Raw genomic sequence first — 22,546 nt, 5'->3', positions numbered from 1 at the left:
ATTCTTCATTACTCTGGCGAAAATCTCAATGGTTTTGGCACAAGCTACCAATGCCTGGCTCCGTTACGCGCCCGCCAATGTCGTTGCGTATGGTCCAGTGCGAGATAAAGTGGAGGCAAGAAATTGGTGGTTAAAACTTAAACGAAAACGGCGCCGACGACTCTGCCGCCGACTTGGTCCACGATGCGGCCGGTTTGAAGTCGGGGTTCGAGTTCGTGTCCCACTCAAAGGGGTGAAAATGGTGCGTGTTGTCAAAATCGAGGAGGTCGTCGTTGCTCAAAAACACAAGGCGTCGGGCATGTTCAGCTGTGTGGACGGCTGAGTGCTGTCGCATGCAGTCGGCACTACAGTACACCATCGTCTTGCACAGCACGCAGCGGCGCAGGAGGCTGCGGTGGCGGCTCTCGCACACAGCACACGCCACGACGGCCAGCGACGGTTGGTTCGCCTTGACCTTACGCTCCCATACAGTCAGTTCAAACGCCGTGTCGCCCCAGTTGGGCAGGGCCACGCGCGTCTTCAACGCAAACGCCTTCATCACGTCGCACTCGAATTGCCTGTCGCCCGTATCTCCATGCCATTCACCGACTGCTCAATAGTCAGCCCAACGGATCGCTCATGTTTGGTGGTAATATACCGTGGATGAGGAGTTTGCCCTTGTAGTGGCGCAGGCAATCGCGGGCGAACGACGTCTTGGACGGAGCACACAAGAACAATGCGCGTTGCTTCAGCGCTGGATTCGAGTCGAGAATATCTGCGTTTCCTTGATAGATCTGGAAGCACGTGTTAAGGTCAGGCGATTCACACATCGAATAGTACCGTGCTCCATCGAGGGACCCCTGTCTCCGTCAAGTTATCTTCGTCGTTGTTGTCATCGTCGTCCCCTCCGTCGCCACCGGTGGTGCCCGACCACTTGGCAGTCGCCACAGGGTCGAACGCCAACGCGTCGATCTTGTGCTGGGCCATAAGTGAGTGCCAGTAACCAAGGCCTGCGCCCATTTCGACAATAGGGCCCGCTTCCTTGATAGCTTTGAACGCGGCTGGGTGCGGAATAGCGCGGCTATACAACCTGTCGCACCACTTCCGGCAGTTTTCCCGCCACTGTTGCAGCTCTGCGTACGCTGGTAGCGCTGTTGTGTCGGATGCGGCCGACGGTCGGTCGGGCGTCTTGTTGAGGTTCATGCGCTGCTTCTTTGTGAGTTTTTTTGCAGATTCTTTGACTTTGCGACCCAAGTCCGACAGCACTTTGTCCATTTCGCCATTCATGCCCATACTTGGCTCGTAGAACAGCTGCACTCCTACAAATATAACACCATGAAACGGTGTGTGCGGACGAATTCAAGGCGCCGGACCTTCGCGCTGTCGAAGGAGCAAGATGTCGAGCAAGGAGATTCCGTGCTTAGGTTTAGCTTCATACGCAGAGTGGAAATCTGCCGGCACATCGTCACCGCCGTCCAAGAGAGTGGCGACAAACATCTCGTAATCCGAGCGGGCTGTCGGGCGGTACTTGTCGATTTGACACAAATACTCGTGAAACGGCGGGACTGCCGCGCTGTTGCGGCCAAATACGCTGATGGCAGCTTGATGCAGCGTGAAGTACATCTGGTCAAAGTAGCACGCCAGTTTGATTCGCATTTGCGTTCGCCCGGACGAAGCAACGGCCTGCGTGGCAGATAGGATGTGCAACTGCAGGTCTGCGCTGAGCTTGGTCATGATTGGGCGATCGGTATCTGGCGTGTCCTGCTTCTGTTGCTGTGCACGAAGCAACTGACGCTTGAGGTGCTGTTGAACCGACGTCTGCAGCAACTCGAGTGATGCCTGAGTCCACGCGTTCGAACCCACGACCGTGGACGCGAGGCGCCCGAGCACCACGAGCGAGTACATCATGCCCAAAAGCACCTGGCCATGGATAGCCTTGGACTCGTCATCCGACTCGATTGCAAACACAATCGAGTGCAAGAACTTGCCATGGTTGCACTTGAAACAGTCGTCGCCATCGCTCTTCTTGTCGGCGATATAGTGATGGCAATTGCAGCCAGGGGATTTACATGGCCCAATGGTACATTGCTTGGGGAGCAGTGTTTGGAGAGCTTTAGCGTCCAATGATGATGTTGACACTGAGGGTGTTGCTGGCACGGTCGACATCGTTCGTTTTTTGTGCTTTGATGCCTTTTGTCGTGCTTGGATGCTCTTGGCCACGTCGTCGTCCATTTCAAGGCCATATTCCATGGCCACAGCCGCGATCTCGTCCTCAATGAACGCGATTTCAGCCGCGCCAAGACCCACTTGGGTCTTCTTGCGCTTCTTCGACCTGTTCGGTGGATGCGCCGCCATGACACTCGACCAAAATGGTTGAAGCCACCGCCGCTGTGTCGGCCTGACATTGTTGGTTCCAGCGAAATCGCACTTACTCGATTAAGTACCGTGGCGTATGCCACGCAGTTATACTGAGCTACAGTATTGTCCCTGCACCAAAACGAGTGGCAACGAGAGCAGCACCTTTCAACGAGCGAGAGGTGGGTGGTCAACCATAAATGAAGTCCAAGGCGGACAGCACTTCGAAGAAGCCGCTGTCTAGGAGTTGAGTAAGTCATGGTTCGTTGTTGAGACTCCGTGTTGGATGCCATCCGTTGCCCGTTGTGCCGTATTCGATCTCACAGGCTATTGCATTTAGGAGTCTATAAAATTGGACATACGATCCATGTGTTTTTCGATGGAAAATTGTTGCTTGCAGTTTGATCGACACAAAACACATGAGCTTCGAACGGTACAGTAGCTCATGCTACCGTTCGAAGAGCCTTCTTTGGTTCAGATTCGTTACTGTTGAACGCTGAAATCTTCGATTGCCCAACGGCAATGCCATCTTGGTCTACGTTGATTGTTAACGCACGCAAAGTGGTGAGTCCAACAATGGGGTTCGAGGCATCCAACACCGATTCCCCAGAGGTTTCATTGAATGCCCCCATCTGGAACCACGTGTACATCAGACTAAGTGCGGACAATCCATTCTATGTCCATTGTGTTGACTACAAAAGTCAAATATTTCAAGCACATTTATACATGTGAAACATATTTGTACACGCATTTAGCTTCGTATTTATGAATTCAAATGTGCTGCCTAGCTCAATATATGCATTAATGCGCCTTACTCGGTGAAGTACATAAGTTGGATTGGAACAAATGCAAATAAGATATGGTCTTATTTCGCACTTAGTGGAGCATTCGGCCTGCTGACCATGTGTAACAGCCGTTGTAATGTACCGGAGAAAATATAAAAATACAGGAAATATCAATGGCACAATGGGCTATTTTTTTCCAGGACCGCCAACTCCGACAAGCACACGACGAAAATTTCGTCTGACCAAGAAATTGTCGAATATTTGGCAAAACTACGGAGAAGATTTGTCAAAATACGCTGAAGATGGTCGTTCGTTCACCCATTGTACAATACAAAGATCAAGTACAATCGATCTACGATACAAACTTGCCAACTTGGATATCTGAATTTTTCAGGAAAAGCTTAAAATTCTCTGGAAGCCAGCCCGCCCCGGTCTTCTTCGTTACTGCAAAACCTGCCACTTCATTGGAAGGAGATGTGGGCACCATGCCCGCAGCGGGAGCTCACAGCCACCGCCGCGTCCAATCAAGTTATCGAAGTTGCCTCGCTTTTCGATGCTCGCATGACATCCGTATCGTCATCCAAACGCGAAGCGACTTCGTCCAGATGCACCATCCCTCCTCGATGGTACAAACTTACTCGGTTCCTCATTGGAGTCGCGATTGCAGCGGTCGCCACCTTGGCCGGGTGCAAGATCTATTACATGCTTGCCCCGTTCCCTCGTGAAGTCGTGTACGATCCATCGCTGAACAACGTGACGTTGCCTGTGGATCGGGTGTCGTCATTGTGGCGCCTCGACGAGTTTCAGTGCCTCGGGTGGCGTGCCGTCGAAGGATGCGACCCCACCGGTGCGAGGAAACCTTGGAACGACCGAAACTGCAACCAACCCATCAAGCGCGGGATGGCGGGTTTCTGCGAAGTCCGCAACCGCACGAGCGGCGAAGTACTGAGAGTTATGGCGACGACATGCCGAGGCATTGACCAACACCATGAGTTCACGTGCAACATGGCGACCGAGTTTACAGATTTCTCTATCAAAGCCGTCAAGTACAAGCACAATGAGCCTCTCGTCGTATCTCCTTTGACGGACATGCCAACTCGAGGCATTGCCATGTCTATCTATACCCCCGTGATTGCCAGTGCGTATGCCGTTGTTCGGTCTCTGCGGTCCATGAAATGTGCGCTGCCTATCGAACTGTTCTACCACCCGGGTGAAATCGACTTGAACAACTCCGTCGTTGCCGAGCTCACGGGAAGGTACAACTGCATCCTTCGACCGATCCTGAACAAGGCTGCCAAGAAGTACAAGTCCAAGCCGTACGCCATCTACCACAGTTCGTTCGACCAAGTACTGTTCCTCGACTCGGATAACTTTCCCACGCGGGATCCAACTTACCTATTTGACCTGCCTGAGTTTCAAGACACTGGAACGTTATTTTGGCCCGACTTTTGGCAGCCGGAGTACTCGATCTTCAACTTGAACCCGCAGAGCCTGCTCTGGCAGCTCCTTGACATGGCACCGATCAACGAGTTCGAGCAAGAAAGCGGGCAACTGTTGGTCGATCGCCGCCGTACTGCGTCTGCATTGGAGAAACTCATGTTCTACACAATGGAAGGGCGTATGCTGGAGAAGCTCGAACTTGTGTGGGGCGACAAGGACTTGTTCCGCCTGGCTTGGCGCAACACGAGCACCCCGGTCCACTTCATCAGTACGCCACCTGGACTAGGCGGGCGCTACGACCCAATTGAAGACCGGTTCTGCGGTATTGCCATGATGCAGTTTGATCCACGCGGCGACCTCGTTTTTATCCACCGCAACACGTACAAGATGACGGGCCGTCAGGAACAAGTGCCGCTCCTCACCCATATGCAAGTGTTCAACTCGAATGGCACGACCACTGCTGACTACGCCGTCCACCACACTGGTGCCGGTGTCGGTCTCGGTATCTGCTGGGCCCTCAAAGACAACGTGCCTAACTCGATTGTCGCGATGAAGGACACGTCCGCCGCCAACGTCGAAGTCCATGCGCTTCACTACGCCATGGAGGCAGGCATCACGATGGGCATCGAGCCAGAAGTCGTTCACCACATCAACGCTGGGGCATGGTGGCAAACGCCGCTGGACTGCCTCGTCTTCCTCATGCTGTGGGGTGGCGTCGCGGCCATCTTACTGACAGCGCTCCATTGGATCTCGTTCCGATCTGTCTTTGGGGACAAGAAGCTGCACTGGTTCGACCGGTACGCCGGCAAGAAGCGCAAGCTATCGGAGTACCCTATTGTGTAAACTACCTCGACCGAGACCCTCGCGTCCGTCGATCCTATTTAATTCATGACATCCACTTTACCACGTCCTGCGCGGCCACGTCTTTCTCTTCTCTCATTGGCTGAAAGACCAAACATTTTTCAAATGACGAGCATTGATTGGCTGATGAAATCAAGTGGACATCTGACGACTGTGAAGGATCAAAATGCATGTGCATTCACGTGGGTTCTAACTCTATTTGGGCGCCGGCAGGTCGCGGCGCAAGTAAAATAAGACGTACGCATGGGACGTGATCGCAGCCTCGGGGGTCGTATCACTTGTGCAGCTGTCGTTGAAGCTATACCACTTGTTGTTGCGGGGATTCATTGCTTTGGCCGTGTAGTGGCCGCCGCCAAGGCCTCCCATGTGCTCGGATACGGCGTACAAGTCGTACACCGTCGACGTGTTGGGCGGGATGTCCCCCACGACAAAGTCGGCCATATCGAGGTCGGTGATGGGGAACGTCACGAGCGTATTGATCTTGTCGCGTTGCATCGAATACGACCCTTGGGCATACCGAAATCGTTTCAAATGGAGAAGCAAGATGTTGGGCAGCGAAAACAAGTCAAACTTCTTGAAAGCGCGGACGTGGGTCTTGCATTTGGGGCAATACCACGTGTCGTTCTCGCCGAGTTGCTCCTTTTCTGTAAACTTAGCGATGCACGTGCGTAGGTCCAGCGCCGCCGCCGGCTTCCCTCCGTGCGAAATGGCCGTGTCTGCCGATGCATGCAGCCGAGGCGATTCGCTTCCTTTCCGCCCTACTTTGTACCTACTCGTTCGATTCAGTTGACAATTCCATCGAAAATGTCAACAAAGTACCCATGCGGCGTCCACTCAAGCGTAAACGTAAAACTTCCACGCGTGACATCGCACGGCAAGGGGTCCGCCGAGTCCTCGGGTATGTCCTTTTGTAGAAAAGCATCCGCCCGGGCGTTCGAAATGTGTAACTTGTACGGGGTTTCTTCCAGGTCAGGGTCAACGAGGTGTTCGGTGAGCTGTCGAATTTTATCGTGAATCTCGGCGCTTGACGCGTCCCTCGTGATTGTTACGATGGAAGGAGTGCCAAAGAGTCGCCGTTCCACTCTCCTGTGCTTGGTGCTGTGGTTCGTGTGGTACCGGTAGCTGCTACTGGTATGGTAGTCCGAGTCGTCTTCTAGTGGACTGCTCATCTCGGTCACTTCTGAAGGCACTTGGTGCTGCAGTGCCACAAGGCACAGCGCCACTTCGCCCGGCGACGACTGATTCAAATCTAATGTCGACGTCGAACTCACCGAATACAACGTCGGCGATCGAACTTCGTACTGACTCCACGGGTACTCGAGTTCAAATGCCGCAACTGTCGCATCGCGGTGGGCATGGACCAAGTCGCTAATGTCCATCGTGTCAGAGTACGCACGAACGATGCGGTTGTTCTTGATTTGGACAAGGAGCAACCGGTCGGTGGGAATGCCACAGAGGGTGGTCAGAGTTGCCTTGACATCCGCATACACGCCTTCTTTCGGCACGTGCAAACCGTACTGCATAGGACGTGCGCCAATACCATGCAGCGTCAAGAGGACCCACGCCTAGTCACTCCGCCATGTCAAGGCTCCAGTACATACATCTGCCCGCATAACGCAGCGAGCGAAACGAGGAAAAACTCTATCCCACCTGGTTTGGCACGGGAACGGACAGCGTCATATATGGGTCAAAGGTAATGGATTCGTTCTGACAGGACGGGCACGTGACGTGGCTTCGCAATTGTGCCATGCAGTGGTCGACAATGATGCTGTCATTGCGCTTGAGATAGTTGGCCCATTCCTCCTTTGCGACGTCGGCGTCTGGTCGTCCAGCGTGCTCAATTGGATTCGTGTACGGCTTGTCGAGCACTCGATTGAGATCTTCATGGATGCCATCGAGGATAAAGCTCAGCACTTCCTGGCTGTCCTGCTGGGAATACCCGGCAAACGCCGGCGCGTACTCCCCAATGACGTACTTGAGCTCGGTCGGCGTCACGACCTTGGAGTCGCCCGACCACATCTTTTCCATGAGCATCGCGTACGCTTTGGCAATTTTACCGCCCATCCCGAGTGGATTGCTGCGATTGATTTCTCGCTTGTACATGAGTTCACCTCCTTCGTCTACTTGGCAAAAATATTCCAAGAGTGGCTTCGTGTTGCTTAGGCACTGCAGCACGCTGTTCATGAAGCATGTGTTGCCGAGATTTTGGAGCCCCACGACTCCCGGAAACTCGGCTTTCTCGGAGTACTTCGACGTGTACGCGCTGTACCCCCCAGACGGTGTCGACCAGTTGGTGTTGCGGGTAGCAGTGTACGTGCCAGACGAGTACGAGTAAGAGGACTTGACTTCGGACTTAACAACATCGGTGCTTGTCGCGGTCGATTGCGGCATCTGCGCAGGTTGCTTCTTGCTTCGTATGTGCACATTTGGAAGACACAGCAGTTGATTGGATGCTTCCACGACCTTCGTGTGGGGAAGGCCTCCGCTCATGTACTGCACCTTCACCCGGATGACTTTGCCCTTGTAGAGCGCTTTAGGCGGCATCGGCGGCCACGCTTCGTCGTCCGTGTCGTGGTCGTCATCCATCGACTGCACGTCAACGACCGTCCCTTCCACCCACGACGCCTTCATGCCTGGAGTCGACCCCGTGCCAAATTCGACGGCATCCCCTTTCGACAGCGTCGTGCGCCACTCTCCAACTTGCGAGTGCAATGGCTGGAGCTCGGGTGCGTTCCGGGCAAACCACACGTCCCATTTTTCGCCCCAGCTCAAGTAGTGGACTTTCACCCTGTCTTTGTCGAGGTCGATGTCGACAACCTGGCTTTCGTACCTACGATACAGATTGAATCTCCAGTCTCGTCAAGAGAATAATGGAGAATACCAGTGGTTGGACGTGTCCTTGGCATCGAGGTAGTCGCCGAATTGAAGCATTCTCCGCCACCCCAGCGCTTCCACCTCGCTCATGTAGAACAGACTGTTGCGGGGGTCTTTCGCGTCGCTTGGGTTCAAAAATTGGCATTCTATCAACAAGACGCACGAATCCGCTTCGCCTATCAAGTTGAGGTCCCCAACAGTTCGTTGCGTCGCTACGTCATCGTCGTCCGATAGGGGGGATATGGGGGACTCGTCCAATGCCTCCCACACGTCTCCACCTCGACGTGACTTTATGCAGACACGGATATGCTGCGCCCAGTTGTCTTCGTTCACGGCTTTGTACCCCACAACGTCGATGGGTTTGGCATACTCGGGGAAAAGGTCATGGTATCGAGAAGAGATGCGGCTCCACAGCAATCTCTTGATGGACGACACGTTCAACGTAGTTCCCACGAGAATGTTCAAATTCACCCCTTTCTTCATTTGAATCGGCGCCGACTTTGCCATCCCGTTGGCCCAGTAGTGGACCTATGACACAGCATCATCAACCTCACGAAACAACCTACGTGAGTTCTACCTCGACAAGCAACGGATACAACTCGACGACGTGTTGTGCACGGGAGCCACTTCCTCGTGTGATCACATGTCGGGGGATTTCGACTGCAGGGCGACGGCTGTCGGCCTTCCATTTCTCCCATTCGAGCATGTCCAGGAGGCGGAAGTCTCGGCCTTCTACCAAGCCGTGCCGAAGTCCAACGCCACTTGGGCCAAGGAGGCTAGCTCCAGCGTCATTTGCATCCCCCTCCTCATCTTTCTCATTGCACGGAACCACGTAGAACGTTTGCCCAACTTCCATTCCCAGGTCTGAATGGAACCCCGCTCTTTTCTATCCCCAAGCATGGATATCCGGATATCCCTTGAAAATATGCAAGTTCACATGTTTTATCCGAATTTCCAAGGCTTTCATGCCGTCGGTCGTGCAAGTTGGAGGGGCAGCCGCTGCGCGGTGGCCGGAACTTACATGGGACGCCGTCGACGCTGACGTGAACCTACTCACAAGCAACATAAACATAAGGGTAGCTCCACCTGTTTCTAGCCAGGAGGAGTACACTGACCCTTCGTCCGAGAAATTGGAGCTGATCGCACGAAACATTTTTCACGTTCATCAGACCCTCGGTGAAGCCATCACGCGCGTGCACAGTGAAGCAGGTCTCATCCGTGTGATACAGTGCTTCTTGGCCCAACAGGTATGCTTGGTTCGTGGTACATGCCATATCTTACATTCCAGGAGGGCATTGACACAGACCAGTTCGACAAGGCCGACCAGTGGCTTCGAGCGAACGCGTCGGAATGGAGCTTTCATAGTGGTGACGATGGGACGGAAGGTCTACTTTTGTGCATTCGGGACGACATCCACAGTGCAACCTCCAAGACCGAATTCCTCCAACACTTTGAAGCCGCACTGCAACCGTCGGTCTCGTTTCCAGTGCACAATCGCATTCCGAGAGAGCCGTCATCGTCGACAGTGCTCGGAAACATCCCTCTCGTGCGGATTCGATCAACTTGAATTCTTCAATCTTCTGACTCACATCTATCCAAGGTGTCCGACGCGGAAGCGTTTCAAGATGCCAAGGACATCAAGCGTGACCAAGTGACTATCAACGGCATCCTCTTGCCAGGTGTTGTCGGCTACGACACGCTGGTTCGCGCACTCACAGACGAAATTCAACGTGTCGCTGTCGCATTTCGACCGTCGTACGCAGGCTTTGCGTCTACGTACGAAGAGATGGCGAAGCGTATTCTTCATGTACTGGCCATCGATCGCTACCTCCAACCTCGTACAACCTCATTTCCGTAGTCCATTAATCGAACCGAATCTGGCGGCGGGTCGTACGAAGTACTGAGTTCTCTCGTTTCACCAGCATCGACGCCGTCGCTAGTGCTCATTCGGCCCAATTCGAAAGCGGCCACACCTTTGCGCGTCCACATCGACATGGGCCCATACGAAGACCGCGATGGCGGAAGCGGGTGGCTCTTTGGACTGCGCACGGTCGTGACAGCGGAAACGTCGTACGTGCTGTGCGACGCAGACGACCCGACGACCGAGTGGGTCACGGTCCAAGCCAAGTACGTGAACCGCCTCGCGTTTAGCTTTGGCATGAGTCCGTTCACGTCCGAGTCTCGCGGGGCCCGCGAGGATGGAGGTCATGTGCAGCTAATGCGACACTGACCTCACGCGACACGTTCTACTCTTCTTAAAGTTAAAATTTCCCATACACCAATGTATCGAGGCGCTGAACATGCACGGCCAGGTCTTTGTTGCGGTGGTGAAGCCGTAACTGCTCGTTCGTGAGGAGACGGATTTCGTCGCGAGCGATTTGGAGATCATCTCGGACCTGCGTCATTTCGCTCTGTTTCCGTCTTGCGACAGCTTTCCACTCTTCTCGCTCGGTTGTGACGTCGCGTAGTTGAGTGAGAAGCTCTAGACACACGTCGTCGTGATACGTATCGCCGCCAACCGAGAAAAGTACCTTGGCGTTCCATCTCCATGAGCCGCATCGAGTCTTGCATGTTAGCTAGTTCCTGGCGCAATTGGGTTTCTCGTTCCAAGCACAGTTTGTTCTCCAACTCGAGCTGCTTCAGCACGCTTTCTACACGGACGAGAATACCGAGCTGCTCCTCGGCTTCGTGCTCTGAGGCAGTCAGCTGAGATACTGCTGGTGGTGTGGAATGTCTTGAAGGGATCGTGACTGGGTTGGGTTCATTCGAGACGGGGGTTGGAGACAAAGTCGATGCTGAAGGTGGCCGGAGTGCCAGAACAGGAGGACAATGCTCTTTCGCACGTAGATGGGTAGATATTTCCTCTGACGCGAGGTCAGGGCGACCTGTGGGGGGTTGAAAGGTGCCACTCGATATCTTGAAGTTGTCGGTCGAGACGGCATTGCTACTTTGGCAATTGATGGCGCTTTGGGCGGATGATAGCAAGGCATGAGGCGTGTTGATTTGCTGAGATTCAAGGGGAGGTAGTTTTTGCTGCAAAGGTGGTTGCTCCTGCTGAGTTGTGGGAGGTACACTACACGATGTCGTTGTCGAATTGACCTGAACGGCCTCGGCAATTGCCTCCTTCAACGTACGCACCCAGAGCGCACAGTGCTGTGTCGTTGGAGCCATGAACTCGGTTGAAATGTGTCCATTGGGAGTTGCATGTGTGATTTCAAAGCGAGATGCTGCTTTGGGATGCACGGACAGGATGTTGGCTAACAGCACACGCAGCGATGCCGTCTCTGTGTCAGGCGAAAACTTCTCACAGAGGAAGAAGCCGTCGCCAACATGACATCGGTACTTGACCCATTCGAACAAGTTTGTCCTTGGGTTTTTCACCTTTCGCTTGAGCACCCGCTTCGCCGACGCTTCGTCCGCGTCGCCGCCATGGTGCTCCATGGCACTGTACTGAATCGATCGAACAAACCACAATCTTTATCTGGAACTATCCGGTTGCGACAGCTCACCAAGCACGTTCTGTAACCGATCATGAAACCGTTCAAACTCGTTAAGTTAAACCAGCACGACGGCGTCCAGTGCGCTCGGGGCAGCTATGACTTCATGGTGGTGCGTGGAGTGGCTCGGATGCACAGCATCCCCCTCGGTAGTGACGGCGTCTTCAATTGCAATGTCGCGGCGAACGTTAGCAGCCAAAGTTCTCTGTTCGTCCTCACCGTCATCGGTGACGCTGTTGGGTGTAGATTCGCTGGAGGGAATCGAGTGTACATCTCTACAGAGGATGCCAACCACACGTCAAAAGGTGACTCTCTGACGCAGGCATGGTACCAGCATATACGTACACATCGTCGTAGGTCGGGGGCACCGCATTCGTGAGCCACGGCATGAGATAGGTTGCGTCCCATTTTAACAGGACATGGCGGCTGATCGAGGAATGAACCGCGTCCGCGCTGTCACTTGCATCATCTTTCTACAATTAGATGCGCATCTCAGGTAGATGAATGGGTTTGGATTGAGTACATGGACAAGACGCTGGATGTTGAGCACGTCGAGGGCCTTCACCGTGAGCCCTCCCATGACGAGGACGGTGACCACGACGACAACCATCGTGGCCGCTCGAACTTCCTGCAGGTCAAAATAGCAACAATTTAGCTCATCCACTTAAAAAAGACGCGCTCGAGCATGTACCTCTCGAAATGGAGCAGGGAACGAGAGCGCCAGTGAGAACGCGATCGCGCCACGAAGGCCGCTGAACCAAATCATGTGCTGTTCGTTTCGGTCCAGGCGATTCTGCGTGTCGCCTCGGCGCATGCATACATTGCGCAACGACGACAGTGGGTACACGTGCATTGCGCGGGCGACAAGACACGCTAGCAGCGACCACAGCATAAACGGAATGCTTAACCCGCGCTCCATTGCAAAGAAGGACAGCCCCAAGTCTACACGAGCGTGTAAGTTTTTCAGATGGTCATGGCAACGTACTGAGAAACACGACGAGTTCGCACATGAACGCGACAATGTGAAACAAGTTGGACGCGCTGTTGGATATGCACGAATTAGTGATCGATACCGAGCACGTGGCGTGGATGGAACAAGCCGCCTTACATGTCCTTGGCCGCGGACGAAAGGTTGTTGAAAGTGTAATGCCGCATGAACATGCCTGCAAACAGGATCGCAACGATGCCAGACAGCTCGAGGACCTCGGCAACGAGGAACGGGATGTACGCGACAAGGACAAACAGGCTCACTTCGTGCATAACCGCCAGGCCCTTGACGTGCTTGAGTGCAATGGACGATAGGCAGCCGAAAGTGACGCCGACCAAGATCGACCCCACACAAACTCCGATGAAGTCGAGCACCGCGTACGACACTGCGTGTGCGTGCACCTCCGTCACGCCAATGAACTTGACAAACGTGTTGAAAAGAACGATCGAGATGGCGTCGTTGAGTACGCTCTCGCCAAAGACAATGTAAAACAACTTCGGGTCCTGTATGCCTCGTGAGTACTATTTTTGCGGGGAACCGAATCGGCGGACGAACCACATGGAGCTCTTGGAACACGGCCAGCGTTGTGACGGGGTCTGTCGAGCTGATGAGCGCGCCAAATGCCAAGCACTCGGCAAGTGGCATTTGCAAACTCAGTCCGATGGTCCCCAGCAGATAGAGAAATCCACCGACCACGACGGCCGAGATGAAGGTTCCCAATATGGCAAACATGAGAATACTCGTCAAGTTGTCGAAGAAATGCCGCCGCTTCATCGTATACCCTATATGCCCACACGTGATGAACATGCTCATAAACTCGTCCTTACCAGAGTTAAATATGATGGGAGGCAGTAGCCCCACGAAGAACACGTTCGGATCAAATCCGACGAGCTACGAAAGTGAAGAAGGTGGGTGAGCATTGACATGGACGAGTGCAATAGCCTACCCAACGGGCTACAATGTCCGACTGGTCAAATGAGCACAGTGCACCGGCAATGAGTCCAACAATAATAATTGCTACGCATCCACGACATGGATAAGGCATCCAGTGAGAGAGTACGTACCGCCACTGCTGGAGATAAAGTGGAGTTGGAGTCTTTGCTCAAGAACGTGGCTGACCCCGATGGAAGTCAGGACCAGGAGCATGAACAGCAGCACGTAAATAGACACGTTGTACTCTTTGTACATGCCAAATGCCATTTCGTTGGCAGTCGCATTCGTTGTAGTTGCATTCGTTGTCGTCGTGCCCGACATCCCTGCCGTCGCCGTCCCAGTTGTTCGATTTCGTGTGTTCAACACAATTACGCGTCAACGACATACATTCGGCTTCGGTGGCTGATCGAAAAAGCAAGACACACGTTCTTCTTTATATCTTCCTTTTTGTATGTCCAATACCCTACATTCTGAAAAACGACACACGTTCTCCCTTCTATCTTTCTTTTTGTATGGACACATACATGCATTCTACCTCACTCTAGAAAAATCCGTCGTGTCACATGCATTCTCTGTTGTTATCCGAGGAACACGCGCAGGAATGAACAAAAGTATGCAGGAGCTTATATTGTGACGAAGGATGCAACCGGTGCTTGCACTCTCGGGCGGATAACTTAGACGCCAGTGCCGGCCGCGACCTGGCCCGTGGCATGCAACATGTTGATCTCGAAGTACATTTGCCAGTACTGGACAAAGACGACGATCCCGACGAGCAGGAGCGACCCAAACACGTTTGCCGTGAACGTCGCGCTCGTGTGATCCCACCCGGCGTACGTCGAGATGCTCATCTTGACCATCGGGTACAAGTTGCTCATGATCCAGAACCCAAAAAACATGGCCGACACGTAGTTCCACGGACTCGTTGCGTTTTCGTACTGGAAGAACCGAATCAAGGCGATGAATTCCGACACGATCAACGTAAAGTACATGAGAACGTTGGGGATTTCCGTCCACGACGTCTTTTGCCCGGCACCCGTGTTCGCCCACGCGGAAATGACACCCGTCAAGCGCCAGCGTACTGCTTCGCCAATAGCCAACGCCGTGATGAACGAGTACGAAAACCACGTCTGCTGAGCGCGCCACACGTCGTTTGAGTCGACACTGCGGTTCGCGAGCAAGTTGAGCATCCATCGGGACAACATGAGCGGCAAAAACGTGTACAAGAGCAAGTTGCCTTGGGTGTAGATCGGCGCGTCCCCAGTGTTCAAGTAGTAAATGGCAATGAAGACGTAGCACAGCGCAGGAATCGACCCAAACGGGTACAAGACCGAGTCGTAGAAGAACAACTTGCGAGGAAAGTCGAGCGACGGTTTCGGGTCCGGCGCTGCCACGCGCGGCGGGCGCCAGTCCGGATCGACTTCGGATTCCCCTTTCATGAGCAAAATTTGCACAGCACCCATCGCCCAACGCTTGCGTTGGCCCAACGAAGCCGCAACGGTCTCAGGAATGGCACCTTCACACAAACGGATGCGGTCCTTGGCGTCGCCTTCAAAGTCCTTGCGAAAGTAGACCGAGTCCCACCCGGCAGTGTGCAGGATGTTGCCAGTGTACGCATCTTCGGTTTGGGTCCCGTACTGGATGCCGCCAATCGAGTCAAATGCTTGCCGACGAAAGACCGCGTTGGTCCCGGCAAAAGCTGCCGAATCAAACCCATCACGACCGCACTGCACAGCGTCGAAAAAGATCGTGTTCTTGTGTCCGCACGGATCGCCCATTTCCGTCAGTTGCGGCGTGTCCTCAAAGTACTGCGGCGTTTGCACATACGCCACTTGGTTCCACGAAATGTCGTCCGAGTACTGGCGTCCGCCGCCGTCAACCGCTTCGCCTTCCGAGAAGAAGAACGGCAGCACCGCCAAGAGAAACTTGGGGTGGGGCTTCATGTCGTTATCGAGAATCAAAATGTACTTGCCGTCCGCGCCTTCGTTGAACAGAATGTTGTTGATGTTACCGGCCTTGGCATGGTGTGTCTCCGGTTTCATGCGACCAACAAACGTCACACGCGGCAGGCCACGGTCGCGGTAATCGTAGTCGTCGCTCAGCGATCCGACAGCGCAATCGCGGCGCTGAATGCCCTTGTCACCGGAGCCTTTGATCTCTCGCACGCTCGAGTGCTGGCGACGCCACGCCTTGAGTGCGTTGTCGTCCGGGACAGGCCCCACGACGCGTTCGTGCATCAACCGCGCGACATCCCCGCGCAAGTCGCCGCAGAACTGGATGTTCTTCGTGTTCACAGTCACTTTGAAGTGGTTGTTGGCATCCCAAACCGACTTGGTGTACCCGTCATCGCAGAGCCAGATGCGGAGGAGTTCGGGCGGGTATTGCATCGCCAAGCAGTTCTTGAGCGTCTTCATCGTGTCAACGACGGGCTCTGAATAATGGCAGAGGAAGATGTCGACATTCGGCCACTGTTCCTTGGGAAGCGGAGGCTTGAAGTCGTTGAGGTACCGCGCGCCGCGGCGAACGGGGCGCCACATGGAGAAGTTGAAGAGGAGACCGAGGAAAAAGTTGAGGTACTCGGACCCGACAAAAATGATGTAGCAAAACCAAACGCCGGCGGGGGTCGGCTTGATGCAGTACGGTTCGTTCGTCGCCAAGTCGACGTTCTTTTCTTCCGTGCTTGGGTAGCATCCATTCATTTGCTTGATGCTGTCCTCAATGAGAGAGCACCCCAGATGCGGCTGCGTGCGATTGCACGGCGACTCGCGCGGGTAAAACGTGATCAAAAACACAAGCCACACGACGCCCGTGATCGCAGACAAAAAGTACACAATGTGGAAAAACCCGCCACCGGACATCTTGTACTTGCGAATGTTGGGCGTCTGTACCGGCTCGGCCGCTCGCCCTGCAATCGAAAACGTGCTCATGGCAAACGACCGGAACGACGACTCGTACGGGCTCTTGCCGCCCGCGGCACCGCCTTCCCCTTGGTCCATGAATCGAATCGATCGCGCTTCCGCGGTCTTCTCGGTCATTTTCTTGGGGTCGACAAACGACGTGGACGCCATAAATGCGCGGTTCGGGACTTGTTGCCACCGCTCGGGGGTCTTGCCGTCCGCGCCGACGGCCACGGATGGATGCTGAGAAGTCGAAATGGACACATTTGGGTCGCCTTGGGCATCGGTCGCGATTGATTCGCCGCACTCGGTGCAGAACGCCGTGGCGGGGGGGACGGTCGCAAAGCAGTTTTCGCACACAATGCGGTTGTTGGCGACCATGGCCGATGCGGCCGCGCCGACCGGCAATTCCGGCAGTTCTTCTTGCAACACGCCGTTGAGCGGGAGATGGCCGCCGACTTTGTTGTAGCAGAAGAGGCCCCACCGCATGGCGAGTTGGTTGATCATGCCGACCAGGGACACGCCGCCCCAAATGACAAACATGAGAAGCTTGTTGTCGCCGCTCAGGTCAGGCAAGTCAGGTTTTTGGGACACTCCGATGCTGCCAAAGAGGAGTGTTGAGAGCGGGACGTGGGTGGGGAACGCCAAGCGGGAAACAGCGTCCGAAAACAACCAACCGCCCAGGATGGCGCTCATGACAAGGTACTTAAAACGGTGGGTCTCCAGGTCCACCGACTTGGAGCTCGACACGAACAGGAGGAAGAAAATAATCACAAACGCGACTAGAAACTCCTGCTTGGCAAAGCTGGGCTGGCCTAGAAACACCTTGCCGGTGTACCGATCCAAAACGAGGAGCCACGGGGCAAGGATGGCACCCGAGAGCGAGATGAGCACGAACGGGCCCAACGACGTGGCGAACACGATGAGCAGCGCAAGGCCACCCCCGACACCAGCGGCAATGCCAATGCGTAAGACTTCCGCGACAGATGCCAGGTTGTCCATGATCATGTAGCTCGCAATGAACCCCCTACACACCACAACCATCAGATTCGGTTGCCACGGCAAGCTTTTTCACGTACATGGCAAAGCATGCGAGTAATTGCACGGACACAAAGAGCGATTTCGCGCCAAGAGACGTGCTGGACCACCCCCCGAGGGCGAGCGCAAAACCGCCGCTGACACCAACAGCGCCAGCAACTGCTGCACCCAACGTCACCATTGTGCTTGACGAGTCAAGGGCTGCGTTGGAGGCGCAAGAAGAGGCGGCGTCTGGTGGTGCACGTGAGGAAAACCAAACTGACGCACACGACCAACCTTTCGAAATTGGTGGAAGCTCACGGGGCATGTAACTCCCCCGGTGGACGAATACTCAAACCAAGTGAAATGGCGGGGAGGGGTTTCGTCCAAAATGTTCGATTCCACCACCCGCCGCTTCTTCGAATCTTGGCGCTCCCCGTCGAAGGATTGCCCCGTCGGGAGGGGCTGCGACGTCCGATGAGAACGCGACCGGAATCACAGCGCCAGCCCCGTAACGGCTCCACCATGGGGATGGCGGCGACTACTGCAAGACGGAGATATTTAGCAGTCCGCCGACGCTGCTAGTCGGTCAATCGATTCACTTGATACACACGACAGACCGTTGCAGAGATCACGTGCTCGTGGCGCCGAATGCCACCATGTCTACTGCGTCAATCCGATCCACACGTTTGCATTGAAAGGCGAGGAGGGCCAAAGGCGGGGAATGGCTTGGCTGGGTCAACAGAGCTCCTGGTGGTTCGTGACACCTGGGCTTGTGTGCGATGGCTATACGAACCATCGCCGGGTGCGTCGCTCCTGAACGTGAGGAACACCATGAGGCGGCTTTGCCCCGTCTGCGGGTGTTTCACGTTTTCGCCAATTGCATGACGTGGTGAGAACTGGCCAATCAAACGCAGCGCCGTTACAAAAAGAGAGTCGCACGCTGCGCCATCGCCGCCAGGGTGATGGAGGACGACCTGCAAAGGTTCATCCACAGCGTCGAGAGCAGCGCAAAGAAGATCCTCAAGGTGCACACGAAGCGTGTACAAGACGAAGCTGCCCGGTAATTGAATGCGATGTACTCATCCAGAACAGGACACTGAATTGCGAGCAGAGAGCGCGTCGAGAAGGTTCGACCGACACAGCCCGCAGAAGTTAAGAGCATCACAAGGGACGAGCTCAAGTCCAAGTATCGACCATCGTCCCTCATTGTCCCAGCGCCAATTCCAAAGTCTGGCGATGGCGACGCCACAACTCACAGTATGCCTCTGGTAATGCAGTCGCCGCGTTCAGTTGGACAAGTCCTTCCACTGCCAGCAGCAGACAATTCAGCCACTGCATCTTCCTCTTTGACCGTTGCAACGTCATTGCCAACGCTTGCGGTGAAGCGGCATAAGCAAGAGCTCAAGGACAAGGCCGCGTCCAAGCTCGTCAACTCACCACTCCTCAAAGGACTGTCCAAATCTTCCAGCTCATCATCACCCACCGCCTTTAAAGCAGCTCTGGCACAACTCAATGCTGTCGACGACTTGCGAACGTTGGGACTCGGTGGAGGCAAGTCTGGCCCGGCCAACCACCGCCACGAACACAGCGTCGAGAGGCGAATGTGCAACGCGTGCTGGGCAGAGCCCGTCAAACACACTTCGTGCGAACACCACTACCGCAAAGCCAACCCGAATCCCATGGAACTTCAGGTGACGCATTGTCATATTTGTGCCATCATCGGGTAATAATGGAGTCTGTAGGGAGCAACGAGTTGGTCCATTGACGATCTGCATTTCAAATACCGGTCCGAGCGCGCGCGCGAAGCCGCCTGGGTCGCCTCGATGCAGCTGCAAGAGGACGCACAGTCATCACCAGTCGTGCCCATTCTCGAGCGGCATCCGATTTACGACAAGTACTTCCACACGATCGACAACGACAACAAGTATGTCAAGAACGCGTCGCGTGCGAAGAACCAGACCAAGCGATTCGTCCTCGATGTGAATCGAGTCTGGCTCACAAACCTCGACCATTTTAACCACATGGCGAAGGATACGTGGACCGAGGACTTGCAGCACCCTGGGTTGAGGAAGAAAAATTGTCTTCGCGGCCGTCATGACCTCAGCTTGATTCGTCAAGGGTATAGCCAAGTCCAGTCCGTATCCATGGCATGCGCTCTGCAATACGCTCGACGCTCGGAGCCCGACATAGAGTCGGCCGCAGCATCCTCGTCCCCCCCCGACGGGACGCCTCCATCTCCGCCCCAATCAGTCAAAATCAAGTCCCCCAAGGACGGCATCGAAGCAGAGGGAACACCGTTATCTATCCTTGCGTGCGGCCGCATTGACTATCGCGGCCAAGTGCCGGGAACAGTTGTCCTCGCCACATTCCCGGGGCTGTGGTGGTGCATCTCGCCCGAGTCTTTCACTCGACCCATTGCCATGTACCTGCGGAATCCAAAGCTGTCGTCGACAAACACGATCCTTGTCCACGTGCTCTTGGCGTTGGACTCGCCCGTTTTGGCCCCAACGTGGTTTGCTTGGATTCCAGGGACCGTTTGCGCGCCGGTGGAAACCGAGATCGCGACCATGTTCCATCACATTCCCCTTGTGTGCGGCCTTGTCGAGTCGCTGCCGACAGTCGTGTCGCCACTGGACAATTACCTGCCGTCGACGATATCCGTTGCAAACGGATGCGACGAAGCCTTGCCTGACGCCTCGGAACTCAACGACCTCAACTTCCGACAATGGATACGATGGACCACCGTTCGACCCAACTTTGACTTGGATGCCCAGGCGTATGGCATCGTTCAAGGCTATTCCAACCAGACGGGGCTCAACGGACGGTTCAGTTGGCACTCGGATGAAGTGGTTGACTCGCACACACTTATTCGGCCCCGCCTCGAAGCCGTACGTAGGGGGCATGCCGTGCCCGGTCTCGACAAACTGAACCATCGATCGATCGGTCGTTTGTAGGACTATGCCGTGCTCGCTCGCAATCGCGTCGTCCGCGGCGGGAACGACCCCAACATGTACACGATGAACATGCGCCACGAATCCATCGACAAAATCACCACGAGTGGTCTGCGGGCGTTTCTCGCCGCCCAGGAAAAGGTCCGCGAAGACGAACGGCTCAAGCACCAATTGCTCGAGATCGAAACCAAGTTGCAAGCGGGGCGGCTAGCCTTGGACGCCAAACGCGCCGAGAAGCGACGGTGTGGCAATTCGTATCGTGCGAGTTGATTGAGACTGTGCCCCCTGTAGCCTCGACGCGGAAGCCCACGTCCGCCACGAACAACGGACCAAACAACTGGATGGTGTACACGCGATGCCAGTACGACATGCATCCGGCCATCCTCGCCTTGACGAGACTGTTCGTGTAGGACAGCACGGTTGCCGAATGGGCGGACCGTGTAGCGCACTCGCGCCTCATCCGCGACTGGAATGGATGGGAACAACGTGAATTGATCGATTCGCACGTGCGGTTTTACCACCACACGAATCCAGGATTGACGATGGCCAACCAGTGGCATCCCCCCGACGGATGGCCGCACGACGAGGCCTCGCTTGCCACAGCCGACGCTGACGACGACAACGACTCGACCGAATCGGACGGACCCGACTCGGCGCGCAAGGCATCAAGTATCAACAATTCGATCGAAACGATGGCGAAAGCACTTGCCGAGAACGAATCCTTTGTTGCGATGCTCCAGGAAAAGCTCGGACTAAAGCCTCGACAAGACCCGACCCGTCGGACTTCCTCCCTCCACACAGCTCCATCCAACACCCACACCAACGACAGCTCCGACGACGACGATCAAGACGACAGCGACGACACAATTGCAGGACGCGTGCTGCGTATGCTTGCCCAAGACGATTCGACCCAAGACACCAACACAGCCAGCGTCAAGCGGCTCACTCGATTGCAAATTGTCAAGGAAGCGTCTCAAGTGAAGACGCCCGGAGAAGGGTGGAAGCGGCTTAAGCCCACGCGTTTGCCTCGAACGTTTGCCAGAAAAGTGTACATGCCGACGATCGCTGGCCCCACGGTGTGTTCGGTCGGTCCCCCTTGACGCTCCTGACAGGTCGTGTGCGGTAGGCGTCGTTCATGAACCAAACCAACCTGCCATTGATCGTGGGCCTCCTCGACCCGAGCAAGGACGCAACGCACATTCAACCGGACGCGGTGCCCGACTTCCGCCACCACATCATTCCGGTTCGAGTCTGGATCGTAGCTGTGGCGATCGCTGTGATGCGCTGGTAGAACTTGGACTCGGAGATGACTGCGATGAAAAAAGTGCTTGCTGCGTCGGCCAAGAAAGGTCGACGATCGACGATCGTGCAAGTGTTCCAAGACGCGCCGGCCGACGAACTCGAAGCCGCGCCGGAAAATCAAGTCACGGAAGCCGAGAGGATTGCAAAAGCAGTTGTGTACACGCGCAACAACAACGTCAAGGAGGTACGGGAGGCGATTGCCATGGACCACCCCTCATAGACGTTTAGCTCGAAAACATGCTGGACGAAGGCGTCAACATCAACGCCCGCGACGAAAACGGCAATACGCTGTTCATTTTGGCGTGCCAGCAAGGCAACAAGAACATGTGCAAGTTCTTGATGCGGCGGCGGTGTGAGCTCGACTCGCAGGCACGACCTACTCCATTCGTCATGTGGGTGGATCTCTCACCTGGTGCGATGTGTGCAGAACTTTCGAGGCAACACGGGCCTGCACTACTGCTACGAGTACAAGTGGACCGAGTTGGCCTCGTATTTGAAGGAGAAAGGCGCCAAGGACGACATCCCGAACGCCGAGGGGCTCATGTGCTATGAAGGCATCTCCAGCGACAACCTCCAAAAGATTTAGCTCTCTGTTCAACCATATTTACGAACACCTTCCTGCAGCGAGAGTGGCCCCTCGCTTCCTTGTCCATATCGACCGACAACG

General features: G+C 55.0%; 8 protein-coding genes across 21 annotated transcripts; 3 read left to right on the top strand and 5 right to left on the bottom strand.

Annotated features, from left to right (window-relative positions):
• Window positions 1-110: 110 nt before the first annotated feature.
• Window positions 111-2,401, bottom strand: H310_00220 (hypothetical protein). Its single transcript, XM_008862918.1, has 4 exons — window positions 1,353-2,401; window positions 820-1,298; window positions 638-773; window positions 111-588 (listed from the first exon to the last, which is right to left on the bottom strand). The coding sequence occupies exons 1-4, from the start codon at window positions 2,332-2,334 to the stop codon at window positions 131-133; spliced, it is 2,055 nt and encodes a 684-aa protein (XP_008861140.1). The 5' UTR covers window positions 2,335-2,401; the 3' UTR covers window positions 111-130.
• A 1,170-nt stretch (window positions 2,402-3,571) lies between these two features.
• On the top strand, window positions 3,572-5,483 carry H310_00219 (hypothetical protein). The gene has a single exon (XM_008862917.1). The coding sequence runs from the start codon at window positions 3,594-3,596 to the stop codon at window positions 5,400-5,402; it is 1,809 nt and encodes a 602-aa protein (XP_008861139.1). The 5' UTR covers window positions 3,572-3,593; the 3' UTR covers window positions 5,403-5,483.
• Window positions 5,484-5,528: 45 nt separating this feature from the next.
• On the bottom strand, window positions 5,529-9,205 carry H310_00218. 2 transcript variants are annotated; one of them, XM_008862916.1, is made up of 6 exons: window positions 8,872-9,205; window positions 8,302-8,822; window positions 7,071-8,250; window positions 6,727-6,985; window positions 6,240-6,669; window positions 5,529-6,189 (listed from the first exon to the last, which is right to left on the bottom strand). In XM_008862916.1, the coding sequence occupies exons 1-6, from the start codon at window positions 9,148-9,150 to the stop codon at window positions 5,616-5,618; spliced, it is 3,243 nt and encodes a 1,080-aa protein (XP_008861138.1). In that variant the 5' UTR covers window positions 9,151-9,205; the 3' UTR covers window positions 5,529-5,615. The 2 variants fall into 2 exon arrangements, with proteins under 2 accessions (XP_008861138.1, XP_008861137.1); XM_008862915.1 differs by having other exon boundaries at window positions 6,240-6,985.
• A 41-nt stretch (window positions 9,206-9,246) lies between these two features.
• H310_00217 lies at window positions 9,247-11,763 on the top strand. Of its 2 annotated transcripts, XM_008862913.1 has the most exons (4): window positions 9,247-9,541; window positions 9,586-9,840; window positions 9,895-10,101; window positions 10,153-11,763. In XM_008862913.1, exons 1-4 carry the CDS (start codon window positions 9,260-9,262, stop codon window positions 10,522-10,524), a joined length of 1,116 nt encoding a protein of 371 aa, XP_008861135.1. In that variant the 5' UTR covers window positions 9,247-9,259; the 3' UTR covers window positions 10,525-11,763. The 2 variants fall into 2 exon arrangements, with proteins under 2 accessions (XP_008861135.1, XP_008861136.1); XM_008862914.1 differs by having other exon boundaries at window positions 9,895-11,763.
• On the bottom strand, window positions 10,465-11,763 carry H310_00216 (hypothetical protein). The gene is made up of 2 exons (XM_008862912.1): window positions 10,826-11,763; window positions 10,465-10,776 (listed from the first exon to the last, which is right to left on the bottom strand). The coding sequence occupies exons 1-2, from the start codon at window positions 11,733-11,735 to the stop codon at window positions 10,556-10,558; spliced, it is 1,131 nt and encodes a 376-aa protein (XP_008861134.1). The 5' UTR covers window positions 11,736-11,763; the 3' UTR covers window positions 10,465-10,555.
• A 48-nt stretch (window positions 11,764-11,811) lies between these two features.
• Window positions 11,812-14,067, bottom strand: H310_00215 (sodium/hydrogen exchanger 3). 12 transcript variants are annotated; one of them, XM_008862901.1, is made up of 10 exons: window positions 13,844-14,067; window positions 13,726-13,796; window positions 13,607-13,670; window positions 13,335-13,561; window positions 12,900-13,282; window positions 12,777-12,832; window positions 12,483-12,733; window positions 12,315-12,419; window positions 12,123-12,264; window positions 11,812-12,066 (listed from the first exon to the last, which is right to left on the bottom strand). In XM_008862901.1, the coding sequence occupies exons 1-10, from the start codon at window positions 14,031-14,033 to the stop codon at window positions 11,888-11,890; spliced, it is 1,668 nt and encodes a 555-aa protein (XP_008861123.1). In that variant the 5' UTR covers window positions 14,034-14,067; the 3' UTR covers window positions 11,812-11,887. The 12 variants fall into 12 exon arrangements, with proteins under 12 accessions (XP_008861123.1, XP_008861133.1, XP_008861128.1 ...); XM_008862911.1 differs by having other exon boundaries at window positions 12,137-12,264; XM_008862906.1 differs by having other exon boundaries at window positions 13,726-14,067.
• Window positions 14,068-14,263: 196 nt separating this feature from the next.
• Window positions 14,264-17,915, bottom strand: H310_00214 (hypothetical protein). The gene is made up of 2 exons (XM_008862899.1): window positions 17,686-17,915; window positions 14,264-17,633 (listed from the first exon to the last, which is right to left on the bottom strand). The coding sequence occupies exons 1-2, from the start codon at window positions 17,823-17,825 to the stop codon at window positions 14,387-14,389; spliced, it is 3,387 nt and encodes a 1,128-aa protein (XP_008861121.1). The 5' UTR covers window positions 17,826-17,915; the 3' UTR covers window positions 14,264-14,386.
• A 646-nt stretch (window positions 17,916-18,561) lies between these two features.
• H310_00213 (hypothetical protein) lies at window positions 18,562-22,465 on the top strand (the record flags this gene model as incomplete). The annotated part of the gene is made up of 10 exons (XM_008862898.1): window positions 18,562-18,686; window positions 18,738-19,317; window positions 19,369-20,514; window positions 20,581-20,842; window positions 20,883-20,938; window positions 20,988-21,653; window positions 21,704-21,820; window positions 21,869-22,063; window positions 22,108-22,266; window positions 22,307-22,465. Exons 1-10 carry the CDS (start codon window positions 18,589-18,591, stop codon window positions 22,463-22,465), a joined length of 3,438 nt encoding a protein of 1,145 aa, XP_008861120.1. The 5' UTR covers window positions 18,562-18,588.
• Window positions 22,466-22,546: the final 81 nt, after the last annotated feature.

Source organism: Aphanomyces invadans, assembly GCF_000520115.1.
Source record: "Aphanomyces invadans strain NJM9701 unplaced genomic scaffold supercont1.1, whole genome shotgun sequence".
Taxonomy (NCBI): Eukaryota; Oomycota; class Saprolegniomycetes; order Saprolegniales; family Verrucalvaceae; genus Aphanomyces; species Aphanomyces invadans.
This window is presented reverse-complemented; position numbering and strand designations above follow the sequence as displayed.

Coding starts and splice junctions, on each gene's coding strand:
- H310_00214 (XM_008862899.1), bottom strand. CDS start 17,825: ATGGTGACGTTGGGTGCAGCAGTTGCTGGCGCTGTTGGTGTCAGCGGC. Junction 17,634..17,685: donor TTACTCGCATGCTTTGCCAT/GTACGTGAAAAA, acceptor TGTGGTGTGTAG/GGGGTTCATTGCGAGCTACA.
- H310_00216 (XM_008862912.1), bottom strand. CDS start 11,735: ATGGAGCACCATGGCGGCGACGCGGACGAAGCGTCGGCGAAGCGGGTG. Junction 10,777..10,825: donor CATGGAGATGGAACGCCAAG/GTACTTTTCTCG, acceptor ACGTGTGTCTAG/AGCTTCTCACTCAACTACGC.
- H310_00215 (XM_008862900.1), bottom strand. CDS start 14,033: ATGTCGGGCACGACGACAACGAATGCAACTACAACGAATGCGACTGCC. Junction 12,734..12,776: donor CGAACTCGTCGTGTTTCTCA/GTACGTTGCCAT, acceptor ACGCTCGTGTAG/ACTTGGGGCTGTCCTTCTTT. Junction 12,265..12,314: donor ACATCCAGCGTCTTGTCCAT/GTACTCAATCCA, acceptor ATCTAATTGTAG/AAAGATGATGCAAGTGACAG.
- H310_00218 (XM_008862915.1), bottom strand. CDS start 9,150: ATGGAAGTTGGGCAAACGTTCTACGTGGTTCCGTGCAATGAGAAAGAT. Junction 8,823..8,871: donor TGTATCCGTTGCTTGTCGAG/GTAGAACTCACG, acceptor GCTGTGTCATAG/GTCCACTACTGGGCCAACGG. Junction 8,251..8,301: donor AAGGACACGTCCAACCACTG/GTATTCTCCATT, acceptor TCTGTATCGTAG/GTACGAAAGCCAGGTTGTCG.
- H310_00220 (XM_008862918.1), bottom strand. CDS start 2,334: ATGGCGGCGCATCCACCGAACAGGTCGAAGAAGCGCAAGAAGACCCAA. Junction 1,299..1,352: donor GCTCCTTCGACAGCGCGAAG/GTCCGGCGCCTT, acceptor TTATATTTGTAG/GAGTGCAGCTGTTCTACGAG. Junction 589..637: donor GGGCAAACTCCTCATCCACG/GTATATTACCAC, acceptor ACTATTGAGCAG/TCGGTGAATGGCATGGAGAT.
- H310_00219 (XM_008862917.1), top strand. CDS start 3,594: ATGTGGGCACCATGCCCGCAGCGGGAGCTCACAGCCACCGCCGCGTCC.
- H310_00217 (XM_008862913.1), top strand. CDS start 9,260: ATGCCGTCGGTCGTGCAAGTTGGAGGGGCAGCCGCTGCGCGGTGGCCG. Junction 9,542..9,585: donor AGTGCTTCTTGGCCCAACAG/GTATGCTTGGTT, acceptor ACATTCCAGGAG/GGCATTGACACAGACCAGTT. Junction 10,102..10,152: donor TGGCGAAGCGTATTCTTCAT/GTACTGGCCATC, acceptor TCATTTCCGTAG/TCCATTAATCGAACCGAATC.